Below are 14,197 nucleotides of genomic sequence, written 5' to 3'. Positions count from 1 at the left end.
TCAGCATTAGTAAGGCCTGTTGCTGGGCAATCCAGCATTAGCAAGCCCTGGTACTGGACAATCAAGCAAGGTCTTATACAGGGCAATCAACCATTAGCAAGGCCTGGTACTGGACAATCAACCATTAGCAAGGTCTGGTACTGGGCAATCAACCATTAGCAAGGTCTGGTACTGGGCAATCCAGCATCAGCAAGGTCTTGTACTGGGCAATCCAGCATCAGCAAGGCCTGGTATTGTGGGTCTGGACAATCAAGCAATAGCAAGCCAGCCCTCGCCTTGTCCCCTCCCCAATTCCTTACGAGTTTCGTCTCACGCTTTCGGTCTCCCTTACGCCAGCTCTTGCTGTGGTCCGAAGCAGAAGGAGGTGCATCCTGGGAAAACCAACATTGTGGGGAGCGGAGCGGGGAGCGAGAAAAGAAAATGAGAGAGAAATAATCAGACCGTTGGTTTCGAGCACGACCGCTTCTCTCGCGAGCCCTAGGCCTCGCGCGCGCACACACTTACACACCGCAGCGTTCAACGGCCGCCGCCGCGCGAGGACCGCAGCTTCCAACGGCCGCCGCCGCGCGAGGCATGTGACGGAGGGGCCCTCGCGAGCGCGGCGCACTCGGATCATGGATAGGAATTACCCGGCGCCCAACTTCACCGACCCGCTGGTTCCTGGCGGGCAAGCGTGGTCGTACGAGCGGCCGGGGAGCGGCGTCAAGTCCAGGTAAGAAGGGCTGAGAGCGGGTTAGCTTTTGGGGTGGGTGGGTTGGTTTTACGGAGGGACCGGGGATGAATGTGTCGTTTCTTCCCTCCCCCTCTTGTTTTTCTTGTAACTCTGTGTGTGTTTGTATTTTAAAATACAAATCAGGGGGTTTCGAGGCCTGGTGCAAGACAGCGAGCTTTGAAGGAGGGGAGGGGGAGGGGAATCAAACCTGTCACTGTCCAGCGGCGGAGAGAGGGAAGACCGCATTGATAGGCTTAGGAAAGTCCGAGGCTGTCGGCCACTGCATTTCCCAAGACAGTTAACAGCCGATTGCCCTGGATTAATTTTCTGCGGGAGTTTCCCCCCGGGAGATTTTTTAATTTATTATTTACTCTTCGAAGGAGGGCTGATGGAGTTTGCTAAAGGCTAACGTGCAGAAGGGTCGGTGGGTGTGTTAAAAAGCGCCTCTTGCGCTGGGCTCAGATCGGGGCCCCGTCGTCGAACCTTTTGGAAAATATTTCCACCCTCCCCCCCCCCCATCTCATTTTATCTTTGCCCTCCCTCCCTTAAAAAATGGAAGCAAAACCAGATTGTTCATTTTTTAAAAAAGTGTGTTGGTGATTTAGTGCGAATTCGGGGTCGGTGTGTGACTACTTTGAGTTTTTCAAATAGAAAACAAAGTGGAGAAATTTTCCAAGTTTGCAAGAGTAGGCGTGGTCTGCAAGAACTACATGAGTTCTTTGCCGGGATTTCGAAGAGTTCCCAACAAGTGCTTCAAACTTTATCATAAAAAAAATCCAAGAGACCAACATTCGCATACACGTTTAACTTCGTTCTTAAGGCGCACATGTTTTCTGGTGTTATTCCAGTTTATATTAAATTGACAGGTTACGCATGTAAAATTAATTTAGGATTGCCACAGGACTATTTAATTGCTTCACAAGGTTTTAGTTGACTACATTCTGCTATTACAATTAGTTTTGTTTTAGGCAGAGGTATAAAGGCTGCTTCATCCATATTTTAGTTGCTTGAACTGTTTGCAAAAGAAAAAAAATCCGAGGTTGGATTGCTGTGCTATCACCAAAATAGCTGGATGCCACGTTTTCTATGTAAACATGGGGCCTTGTAGTAAAAAAACTTGCATTTATATAGCAGAGCTCAGGAAGTCCCAAAGTGCTTTAGAGTCAATGAAGTACTTTTGAAGTGTTGTGAGGAAACAGCAATGTATTAATGACCAGACAATCTGTTTCAGTAATGTTGGTTAAGTGATAAATATTGACCAGGACACCGGGGAAAACTCCCTTGCTCTTCTTTGAAATAGGATCACTTACCTCCACCTGAGAGGGCAGACAGGACCTCGATTTAATGTCTCAACCAAAAGATGGCACCTCCGACAGTGCAGCACTCCCTCAGTACAGCACGGGAGTGTCAGCCTAGATTTTGTGTTCAAGTCTCTGGAGTGGGACTTGAAACCACAATCTTCTGAGTGGCAAGAGTGGCACTGAGCCATGGCTGACACACAGGTAGTACATTTGTTTAAGTGTCTGGGATTTTCACAAAATTCCTTAAATTGGAATATTGGGAACTCTTAAAATTAAATCCTGTTTTTCCTTTCCCTGTAAGTTTCAAGATAGAAGATCTGTTGGCAGCACATTACTTCTAACTGAAGAATGTTATACTTCAATTCTGGACTCCATGGTTTAAATTCTAGACCAGTTCAGATTCAGCTAAGCTCTCTCACAAGTTTAGCTGCCTCTTAGCCAGGTCATGAGAGGGACAAGTACTTCACTATACATCACAGCACGCTGTATCACGGAGGAAAAATTGTCAGTGAAATCTGCCTTGTCCTTGGAAGCACACCTGTCAAGTGATGTATTGACATTGATAGTGGTTCTGGAGAAGTTTATAACCTAAATTTCCATTTACTTCTGACTGAATGAAGACAGCAAGAAGGGAATGAAAGGTGTGAAATAGAAGATCAAAAAAACACGACCACTAGATTATGATTAAAAGCTTATTTTATATTTACTTGATTTTAATTTTTATTCCAGGAGACCAGTTCCCATGAACTGGCTTCTAGTTTTTACATTGCCGCATCCATTTCTGTTATCCTCATAGCAGCCTTGTAGACCCATTTTTCTCATGTCTGAGTCTGTCGCCAGGATAAAGGAGCCGGATTTAGTTGTGTAAATCTTGGCAGTTGGCGCATGCCAGCCTCCTGGAATTTGAATTAAAATCAGGCCAGTATAAAGGAAGCTTTAGAGTAGTGTTGGAGTTTAACTGGCTTGCAAAACCTCTGCATGCATTCTAGCATGAATGAAATGTCACGGATTATTTAAATATTGGTATCAATTTGCTGGTTGTGTGATGTTCTTAATTCATACATTGAATTACTACCAACAAGCATATACCCCGATGCTGTATATCTCCTTTGCCAAAGTTGTTTCCAAGAAAGCTCCTCTTTTCCTCAAAAACTCTCAATTCTGTATGAAGGCCAAGTCTGTCGGTAACTTGAAAATTCCTGCTACATCTGGGAAGGTGCATCTAAAAGCCTTTTTTGCATTCCTGGACAAGTTGTTGTCTGAAAGATAATTCCCCCTTTCATCTCTAAAGTACCTCTCTGTCACAATCTTTCTGTATTTTAGCAATACTACTATGGTCAGTACTTCTCTAAGCTTTCCTCTAATTCCTTCAGAGCTACAAATATGCTGGCCTAGTTACTCTTTTTCCCTACTTTGTTGAGATCAAGACTCGGCAAATCTTTCTACTCTTAACTCATTCTTTCCTAGGATTTCAAAACTGTGCAGTTCCTTCCGCCTTCAATCTTCAGGCTGTTAAAATGCAAGCCTTTGTCACTTATCTTTTACTCCTGAACCTTGGTCATGTCATATGAGCTTCGGCTGTTCACCTTAGTTTCTCGATAAAAAGAAAGTGCTCTCCAGGCATAACCCAAGCTTGGAAAGACAACTATAATCTGCACTGCTGGGTCTTCTGCACAGTTCAAAAATTTCACGCATTCACAATTATGTTTTGCTGAAATTCTTTTGGGGAATCATCAAAGGTGTGGCTGTGTGAAAATTTCACTCCCCCGCTCCCCCACCCCCCCCAATTACACTTTACTAAAATCTGATTGTCAATATTGCAAAGAATGCTTATTCCACTACCTCCAGCAACACAAACCTTTATTTTTAATCCCCTTATGAACATTCGTGTTTATAAGCTGCACTAAGTTTGAAAGCATGTTTTTTTTTAACTGAATGCCAGTGACCTTTGCCAAATACTGATTATTTTAAAACTGATTGTTAATGAACATTTTTGAAGTATAAGTTTATTATATACAGCAAAGGCTATGGGCCCCGACAACATCCCGGCTGTAGTTCTGAAGACTTGTGCTCCAGAATTAGCTGCCCCTCTATCAAAACTGTTCCAATACAGCTACAGCGCTGGCATCTACCTGACAATGTGGAAAATTGCCCAGGTATGTCCTGTCCATAAAAAGCAAGACAAATCCAATCCGGCCAATTACCTCCCCGTCAGTCTACTCTCAATCATGAGCAAAGTGATGGACGATGTCGTCGACAGTGCTATCAAGCGGCACTTACTCACCAATAACCTACTCACCAATAACCTGCTCACTGATGCTCAGTTTGGGTTCCGCCAGGACCACTTGGCTCCAGACCTCATTACAGCCTTGGTCTAAACATGGACAAAAGAGCTGAATTCCAGAGGTGAGGTGAGAGTGATTGCCCTTGACATCAAGGCAGCATTTGACCAAGTGTGGCACCAAGGAGCCCTAGTAAAATTGAAGTCGATGGGAATCAGGGGGAAAACTCCAGTGGCTGGAGTCATACCTAGCACAAAGGAGGATGGCAGTGGTTATTGGAGGCCAATCATCTCAGCCCCAGGACATTGCTGCAGGAGTTCCTCGGGGCAATATCCTAGGCCCAACCATCTTCAGCTGCTTCATCAATGACCTTCCCTCCATCATAAGGTCAGAAATAGGGATGTTTGCTGATGATTGCACAGTGTTCAGTTCCATTCACAACCCCTCATAATGAAGCTGTTCGTGCCCGCATGCAGCAAGACCTGGACAACATCCAGGCTTGGTCTGATGAGTGGCAAGTAACATTCACGCCAGACAAGTGCCAGGCAATGACCATCTTCATCAAGGGCAATTGGGGATGGGCAATAAATGTTGGCCTCGCCAGTGACGCCCACATCCCATGAACGAATTTTTAAAAAATTTATAGCTGCATTCTGCGACAAGCATAAGCTGCCTTTCCTTGCGATACACACTTATTATTCTAAGGTGTTGGTATTGTTGTGCCAGACTTAGATGTTTGACTTGAATCTTACCTACAAGTCTTGTTAAGTAATTTGCCGGGAGACATAAACATTTGCTGTGTTATCAAATGAAAATGGCATGGGGGTAAGCTCATGAAGGAGTTAGGGTCCTTTCATTTTATCCCCCCCCCAGGTGAGTTGGTCAGACCTCAAGCAAAAGAGTTAACTCATCTAAATTATTAGATGTAAAAAGTCTGCAAAATTGTGTAAGCCCATTAAGTAACTGCATTGTAAACATTTTTGAGATACATTTAATATCAATCTAGCCTAAGCTGAATACCAAGGTGCTTAATAATGATAACTAGCATAAATATAGCAGAGATTAACTTGATTATAATTCAAGGTGTCAATTTTCGCTACTGTAACTTTGCCTTGCACATCTTAACAATGTTGCATGATTTGTGATGGGATAAAATTTAATTGTGGTATGCAATAGTATATGACCTGTCCAGGGATGGAGGTGGGGAATAAAGGACAATTATGGTATAATTTATTTCACTGCTTTATGAAAAAGGTCCGATACTAGAATTGTCCAGTTAGCAATCTTGGACTGTAAAACTGAACTCCGAATTTATTACTGTTGGAAAATCAGTGTGTAAAAGTTGAGGTCAGAATTGGAGATTTGTTTTTCATGTTTAAATGGAATCAATAAAGGGAGGGATATCAGTGTTGGGAAACCCTGTTCATTTTCTGTTCCTGCTAAAAGAAGATTTACACTGTTCCAATGCTGTCCATTTGTCTGCAAAATCTAATTTAATTAAAAAAAAAATTATTCTTGGGATGTGGCCGGCCAAGTGGAAGAAGTGCTAGTAGGTGAGCACTTTGGTGACGGTGACCATAATTTGGTGAGATTTAAGGTGGTCATGGAAAAGGACAGGGAGGGGCCGGAAATAAAGGTTCTAAATTGGGGGAAGGCCGATTTTAATAGGATACGGCAGGATCTGGCCAAAATGGACTGGGATCAGCTGCTTGTAGGAAAATCCGCATCGGAGCAATGGGAGTCTTTCAGAAGGGAGATTGAGACCATACAATGGCAACATGTTCCCGTAAAGGTCAAGGGTGGTTCCAAGAACTCCAAGGAACCTTGGATGTCAGGGGATATACGAGAATGGATTAGGAAAAAAAGGAGGGCTTTTGGCAGATACAAAAGGCTAAAGACGGAGGAAGCCCTCGAGGAGTACAAAAAGTGCAGGGGGATACTTAAAAAAGAAATTAGGAGATCAAGGAGGGGCCAGGAAATAACACTGGCGAGCAAAATAAAGGAAAATCCTAAGATGTTTTATAAGTATATTAAGGGTAAGAGGATGACAAGGGAAAAAATAGGGCCCATTAGGGACAAAAATGGCAATCTGTGTGTGGAGCCGGCAGATGTAGGAGGGGTTCTAAATGAATTTTTTGCATCTGTTTTCACTATGGAGAAGGACGATGTAGACATAGAAATACGGCAGGGGGACTGTGATATACTCGAACATATTAACATTGAGCGGGAGGAGGTATTGGCGGTTTTAGCAGGCCTAAAAATGGATAAATCCCCAGGCCCGGACGAAATGTATCCCAGGCTACTGTGTGAGGCAAAGGAGGAGATTGCGGGGGCTCTGACACATATATTCAGAACCTCTCTGGCCACAGGGGATGTGCCAGAGGACTGGAGAACCGCTAATGTAGTACCATCATTTACCTGACGAAGGAGGAAGCCTCCGAAAGCTTGTGAATTTAAAATAAAATTGCTGGACTATAACTTGGTGTTGTAAAATTGTTTACAATTGTCAACCCCAGTCCATCACCGGCATCTCCACATCATTATTCAAGAAGGGGAGTAGGGAAAAACCGGGGAACTACAGGCCAGTGAGCCTAACATCAGTGGTAGGAAAATTATTGGAAAAAATTCTGAAGGACAAAATTAGTCTCCACTTGGAGAAGCAAGGATTAATCAGGGATAGTCAACATGGCTTTGTCAAGGGAAGATCATGTCTGACTAATTTGATTGAATTTTTTGAGGGGGTGACTAGGCGTGTGGATGAGGGTAACGCAGTGGATGTGGTATACATGGATTTCAGTAAGGCCTTCGATAAAGTCCCGCACAGGAGACTGGTCAAGAAGGTAGGAGCCCATGGAATCCAGGGTGCCTTGGCACTTTGGATACAAAACTGGCTTAGTGGCAGAAGGCAGAGGGTGATGGTCGAAGGTTGTTTTTGTGACTGGAAGCCTGTGGCCAGTGGGGTACCACAGGGATCGGTGCTGGGTCCCTTGCTGTTTGTGGTCTACATTAATGACTTGGATATGAATGTAAAAGGTATGATCAGTAAGTTCGCTGATGATACAAAGATTGGTAGGGTGGTAAATAGCGAGGAGGACAGCCTCAGTCTGCAGGACGATATAGATGGGTTGGTCAGATGGGCGGAACAGTGGCAAATGGAATTTAACCCGGAAAAGTGCGAGGTGATGCACTTTGGAGGGACTAACAAGGCAAGGGAATACACAATGAATGGGAGGACCCTAGGCAAGACAGAGGGTCAGAGGGATCTTGGTGTGCAAGTTCACAGATCCCTGAAGGCGGCGGAACAGGTAGATAAAGTGGTAAAGAAGGCATATGGGATACTTGCCTTTATTAGCCGAGGCATAGAATATAAGAGCAAGGAGGTTATGATGGAGCTGTATAAAACACTGGTTAGGCCACAGCTGGAGTACTGTGTGCAGTTCTGGTCGCCACACTACAGGAAGGATGTGATCGCTTTGGAGAGGGTGCAGAGGAGATTCACCAGGATGTTACCAGGGCTGGAGCGCTTCAGCTATGAAGAGAGACTGGGAAGATTGGGTTTGTTTTCCTTGGAGCAGAGGAGGCTGAGGGGGGACATGATTGAGGTGTACAAAATTATGAGGGGCACAGATAGGATGGATACTGAGGAGCTTTTTCCCTTCGTTGAGGGTACTATAACAAGGGGACATAGATTCAAGGTAAAAGGCGGGAGGTTTAGAGGGGATTTGAGAAAGAACTTTTTCACCCAGAGGGTGGTTGGAGTCTGGAACTCACTGCCTGAAAGGGTTGTGGAGGCAGGAACCCTCACAACATTCAAGAAGCATTTGGATGAGCACTTGAAATGCCATAGCATACAAGGCTACGGACCAAATGCTGGAATATGGGATTAGAGTAGACAGGGCTGATGGCCGGCGCGGACACGATGGGCCGAAGGGCCTCTATCCGTGCTGTATGACTCTATGACTTGCAAGGCTGGCATTTATTGCCCATCCCTAGTTGCCCTGAGAAGGTGGTGGGCCTCTTTCTTAAACTGCATCAGTGGTTTGATACAACTGAGTAGTTTGCAGTTAAGAGTCAACCACGTTAGTTGGGACTGGTGTCACATATCGGCCAGACTGGGTAAGGACAACCGGTTTCATTCCACTTGGGTTTTTAACAATCTGACCACGTCATGGTCACTTTTACTGATAGTAGCATTTTATTTCCAGAGGTTTTAAACTGAATTCAAATTCTCAAACTGCCATGGTGGAATTTGAACTCATGTTCTTGTGAGTTCATTTGTTGATTAAATAACTTTTTAATATGCTTTCTTAGACTTTCGCAAACTCTTTGGAAGTAATTTTTATTCAGATGATGTGTTCCTTTTGAAAATGACAATAGAAGAAAATTCATATATTGGCTATGCAGATAATGTGAAGCTTGAATTTAAAAAAATCTCTGCTGTGGACATGATATGGAATGTAGGGTTAAACGATTAGACTGTCCGATGGAGAGCGTAGCATTTTGATATTGAAACCGTCCGAATCTCTTTTGTGATTTTTGGTTATTCTTTGATTAGATTTGAGAATTATGAAGGACAATTTAATTTTCGTTGGACCAGTCGTAAGCAGCATAAGTGCAACATCTGTTGGTGGGTTATCAGGTGACGTTGCTGCGCTAGATATTTGTGCAGTAAAATTTTCATAACTGGTGCGAATGTGGAACTGCCACATAGTGGTTGGAGCAGATAGCATTAATGCATTTAAGAGAGGTTTGAGGGATACGGGGGGCAGGGTGGGGAAGTAATTAGAGTGGGAGGAGGATCGTATGGAGTATAAGCGATATGCCAAATGGCCTGTTGTTGTAGATTCTCTGTAATTGCATGTGGCTATGGAGAAGTTGTTGCCTGGATTACTCTCCTATCGCTACTGAAGTAGGAAGTGTGGAGTGGACTTGCAACATTAGGGACCTAGAAGGCAACTTCATTGATTTTATTTTTGTGTTAATGATGTGTATTTCTCAGCTGTGTTTCTAACTAACATCAGCTCATTGGGAATCATCGATATACCGAAATTCTGAATATCTTAAAATATTGGACTGCCACCAAACTTGAAAACACGTTTTTTTAAAATTGAAAGCGTGCACACGAGGAATCCCTTGTACCTCTAACTATGCATCTGTAAACAATGAATTGTGATCTCAACTGGGTTTTTACCAAAATTCACAATTGTGAAGTTGCTTTTTAAAATTAACATGCTGGCAATGCCTGTTCTGTATCTAAATGTCAACTTAATCACATTTAATAAAATGTATCACAACGACTTACAGAAACCAACTAAATATTTGATGACTGAATCTTTCCATAGTTTATGTTCTGCTTGGATAAACTTATTGGATTGATAGCTGTGAATGGATTAAGCCCTATTTCCTTTGGTTTATTGTGACTTGGGTGAACGGTACTGGAGGTCTTGTGTAAATTATTCTTTAGTATTTTTAGATTATTTCAGGCAAGTGGTAACTTAAGTTATTATAGTCTATTTTGGCATTGTGTAGCAGAGTGAAACTCAATAACTGAATTATAATTGAGGCTTTCTGTTGTCCAGGTATATGGTATTCCAATGTTTACATTTTGGAAAGGTAATTCAGTAAATTTTTAGTCTGCTTTGATTCTATTAGCAATAAAACTTGTTTCTGGATAAGTTTCATAATCAGTCTACTTAGACATGTGATCTGCTGTTGGATTTTTTTTACTGTGAATGCAATATTGAACATTACTTTGCTTTTACATTTTCACGTGGATTGTTACTCATTCACCAATGATTTTAGTTTTGATCTGCCTCGTAAAATCTCTTCTATAAACAACTTTTGCTAAGGGAGTTCTGTAAATACTAATCAATTTTACAGGTTAACTGTAGTTACTGATAACCTGCCTGAATGAGTAGTGCTTGATGCTGAAGTTCACATAAAAGCTAGAGTTTCCGTTCCATTGTCTAAAAAGGGTGCCATGCACCAATTGGACATTTACATTTCCCAAATTCATGCAGTATTGCACTTCCCACTTTCTACTAAATTGTAGGACAGTTTTGTGCATGTCCAGATTGGGATTTGGAACAAGACAGGCCAAACCTGCTGAGGATCAGAGAAATGAGATGTACAGCTTGATGGATTTTATTTAACAAGTATCATTTAACAAATGTTGTTGATTGAACATCCTAGCTAAAAATGTACTGAGAAAATGTCAACAGGGTAATGTTTCTGTTAAGGAAAATAATTGTATATAAAATAATTATACATATTTAGTGGAAAATCCCAACATTAAATCCAAATTGTGCTTTTTTTTTTAAAGTAATGCAGATTTAAAATACTATTACATGGCAACTGATTAACATATATGGAAAATTGCATGTATTAATGCAGAACATTTTAAACACCGAAAGAAATTACATGGGTTGTCTATTCTTTATACCTGGTATTTGAGTTATTGTGTATAAAATTTAGGAAAGAAAACTTTATGTAGATGAAACAAATGAAATTTGAAATGTGACTGGGGGAAATCATCGATAAACCAAATCCAGCTTTTCAGTGAAATCTATTAACTGTCTGTTATGAAGTAAAAGTACAATTAAAATTAAGTCACTAAATTAAAACATCCCTTCATTTTAAGGTACATTTAATGTGTTTCAACCTCAGCTTAGTTTGCAACAGTCATATAGTTTTAGTGAACTTCTTAAAAAGCTTTGTATAGTTGGACAGAGGATATTTTATGGTTTTAAAATTATATGTGTTGAGAATTCCATCTAGTCCTTCATGCAACATGATGCAACAATGTATTGGTACTTAACTATGTAGTGGAAATATGCAAAATGTGTTCAACAGCTGTTTTTATTTTTTAAAAGTGCATGTTAGAAGAAACCTCCTACCCTGTAAGTAAGGGTGTTAAGGCATTGGATTCAGATTCTGTGTACTATCCAGTCTCTTTAATGTAAGTCTCCTTATTTAGTGTAATAGTTTTTTTTAAAAAAGTGTACCCATAATGTGGGTGATCAATTGTAAGTAGTACTAGTTTAGTCAGCAGCTTCACGGAGAGGGGTATTTGCAGCATTTATCATTAGTTGTGAGTATAGTTGATGCAAGTGGTAACAGAAACGTTCAGTGCCCTGTTGCTCTTCTGCATGGTAAGTGGAATTCTTCTGGTGTGTCTAGTATTGCTGTGTCAAAATGACTTATTTTGACAGATCTTCACAAATTTCATCAAGTTTTTTTTAGAGACTGAGTTTCTTTCAAGGTTGTATTTGTCTGGAAAAACAAATTATGAAGTTTGTCAGATTAGTTCCATCAAGCTATTTACTACGACACTCAAGAAAAGTTGTGCACATTAATGAACAAAAGTAGAAAAAGGACATATAAATTCCTAATAAATTTCCTTTTATTTGGAAAAAAAACAGTAATCAGATGGGAACTCTTGCTACAAGATTGTAGCCCTGATCTGACCCAGCCATTCTGTTGTAAGTCAGTTTATCTAAGTACATCACTTAAGTAAACATTATGCAAAACAGAAAGGGTCACCAAGGTTTAATTTCTTGATGACATCTCATCAGGAGCCGACTATAAAACATTGTAGCTGTGCAGATTGCAAGTTCCCAGGTTAAGTACTGTACTTCAGAAGTGATTGGTTTCAACACTCTAAGCATGTCTGCACTTTCCAGTTGTTCAGCAAGATTTAATTAAAATACACTAACAAAAATGATGCCGAGATGCATTAACAATCTTTACTGTAGTATGTTAAATTGTGTTATTCATCCAGAAGAACAGTTATCTTGCAAAACTACTGTAATCACAATTTTCCACATGTCAGTGTTTGGTTTGTGTGTACTACAAACTGCATGATTTTACATGATAATGGAAGGGAGACCTTTAAGATAATTCCCAGTGCACAGTCTCTGTCTCTGTATCAAAATATTTGTCAACTGTAGGCCTAGTTTTAAGTTTAACTAACTAACTATACAGTAGAATTTGGCCAGTATGTTTTATTCATGTCCAAGTCATGCTTATTGTATAACTAGTATCTCTGTGTCGCGAGTGCACGCTTTGTCACATTCCCCCTTTCAAATTCCTCATTTCTTGTAGTATATCTTTACATACATAAATCTTATTTATTGTACTTCCATCAGTTTGGCAAGGATAGGGATGATGGTTAAGTGCACTCTTGCGGGACAGGATGCAGGTAGTGGAGTTCATACAGCATGAAATTCAGGACACCAACAAAAAGGGCACTGGAGAAGTTAAGCCTGGAAGTAGTGAAAGTGTGGAAAAGGACTTCAGTGGTGAGGGTGTGGTAATGTTGTGCAAGTGGAAATAAGCAGCCTTCATGGTGCATAGTATATGGTGAGGAATAGGAAACACATGTGGGGGTAGCATCAGCTCAGGCATGAGGTGGTGGTATATCAGAAGTTGGAATCTTCCCTCATTCTATTGTTTACGAACTATACTGAAGCAGCGGGCCTAGACGGTCAAAAAAATACACAATATTGATTATTCTTTTCTCCCCCATTTTTCTCTGCACCTCTTCCAAAATATTGACTCCTTGGTGGGGTTACAGTTCCATTGGTGCATGTTGCCCTCCCGAACCTCACAAATTCTACTGTGAGCTAAATAGCGAGGGTCAGCAAGCTATTTAATTACAGATGTAATCGCCACCAAGCCTGATCCTGTCCTTGTCTTTTATCCACAAGTGCACTGCCTGCAACGACATTACCATTGCCGAATCCCCCACCATCAACATCCTGGGGGTCACCATTGACCAGAAACTTAACTGGACCAGCTATATAAATACTGTGGCTACAAGAGCAGGTCAGAGGCTGGGTATTCTGCGGCGAGTGACTCCCCTCTTGACTCCCCAAAGCCTTTCCACCATCTACAAGGCACAAGTCAGGAGTGTGATGGAATACTCTCCACTTGCCTGGATGAGTGCAGCTCCAACAACACTCAAGAAGCTCCACACCATCCAGGACAAAGCAGCCCGCTTGATTGGCACCCCATCCACCACCCTAAATATTCACTCCCTTCACCACTGGCGCACAGTGGCTGCAGTGTGTACCATCCACAGGATGCACTGCAGCAACTCGCCAAGGCTTCTTCGACAGCACCTCCCAAACCCGCGACCTCTACCACCTAGAAGGACAAGAGCAGCAGGCACATGGGAACAACGCCACCTGCACTATCTCCTCTAAGTCACACACCAGCCCGACTTGGAAATATATCACCGTTCCTTCATCGTCTCTGGGTCAAAATCCTGGAGCTCTCTTCCTAACAGCACTATGGGAGAACCGTCACCACACGGACTGCAGCGGTTCAAGAGGCGGCTCACCACCACCTTCTCACGGGCAATTAGGGATGGGCAATAAATGCCGGCCTCGCCAGTGACGCCCACATCCCATGAACGAATAAAAAAAAAGAACCTTGAAAAAGTGTTCACTTCAACCAAGGGCATTGAGACCAACTGTTTTGCCCTAACTTTCAATTCTATTCTTAATCCGACAATTGTCCCAGTCCTTTTTAAAAAGAATTTAATCAACATAGGAGTGACTATTTTTGATGTGAGTCTACTCAACGCATCTACTACCCTGTAGGAAAAATAATTATTCTAATTTTAACAATTTGGATTTATATAGCACCTTTAACATAATAAGTGTCAGTATGGCTCAGCTGTTAGCACTCTCACCACTTAATCAGAAGGTTGTGGGTTCAAGCCACATTTCAGGATTGTGCGCGTAATCTAGCTTTACGCTTGAGTGCAGTACTTGAGGAAATGCTGCATTGTTGTATGTACCATGTTTCAGGTGAGATGTTAAACTTGTTTTGGTGCTTCAGGGGAATGTAAAAGATCCCATGGCACTATTTGAAGAAGAGAATAGAGTTCTTCCAGT

At 41.9% G+C, this 14,197-nt stretch overlaps 1 protein-coding gene across 1 annotated transcript in view; it reads left to right on the top strand.

Moving 5' to 3' along the window:
- Positions 1 to 293: 293 nt before the first annotated feature.
- Positions 294 to 14,197, top strand: part of qser1 (glutamine and serine rich 1) — a 129,759-nt gene continuing 115,855 nt past the window's right edge. The window contains exon 1 of the mRNA XM_067994172.1: positions 294 to 712. Within this exon, the coding sequence (XP_067850273.1) occupies positions 615 to 712 (98 nt within the window). The 5' untranslated portion in view covers positions 294 to 614. The remainder of the gene's footprint in view (positions 713 to 14,197) is intronic.

This window comes from Heptranchias perlo, chromosome 12, assembly GCF_035084215.1.
Source record: "Heptranchias perlo isolate sHepPer1 chromosome 12, sHepPer1.hap1, whole genome shotgun sequence".
Lineage (NCBI taxonomy): Eukaryota > Metazoa > Chordata > Chondrichthyes > Hexanchiformes > Hexanchidae > Heptranchias > Heptranchias perlo.
Note: the sequence above shows the minus strand (reverse complement) of the source record. Positions and strands in the feature narration are given on the sequence as shown.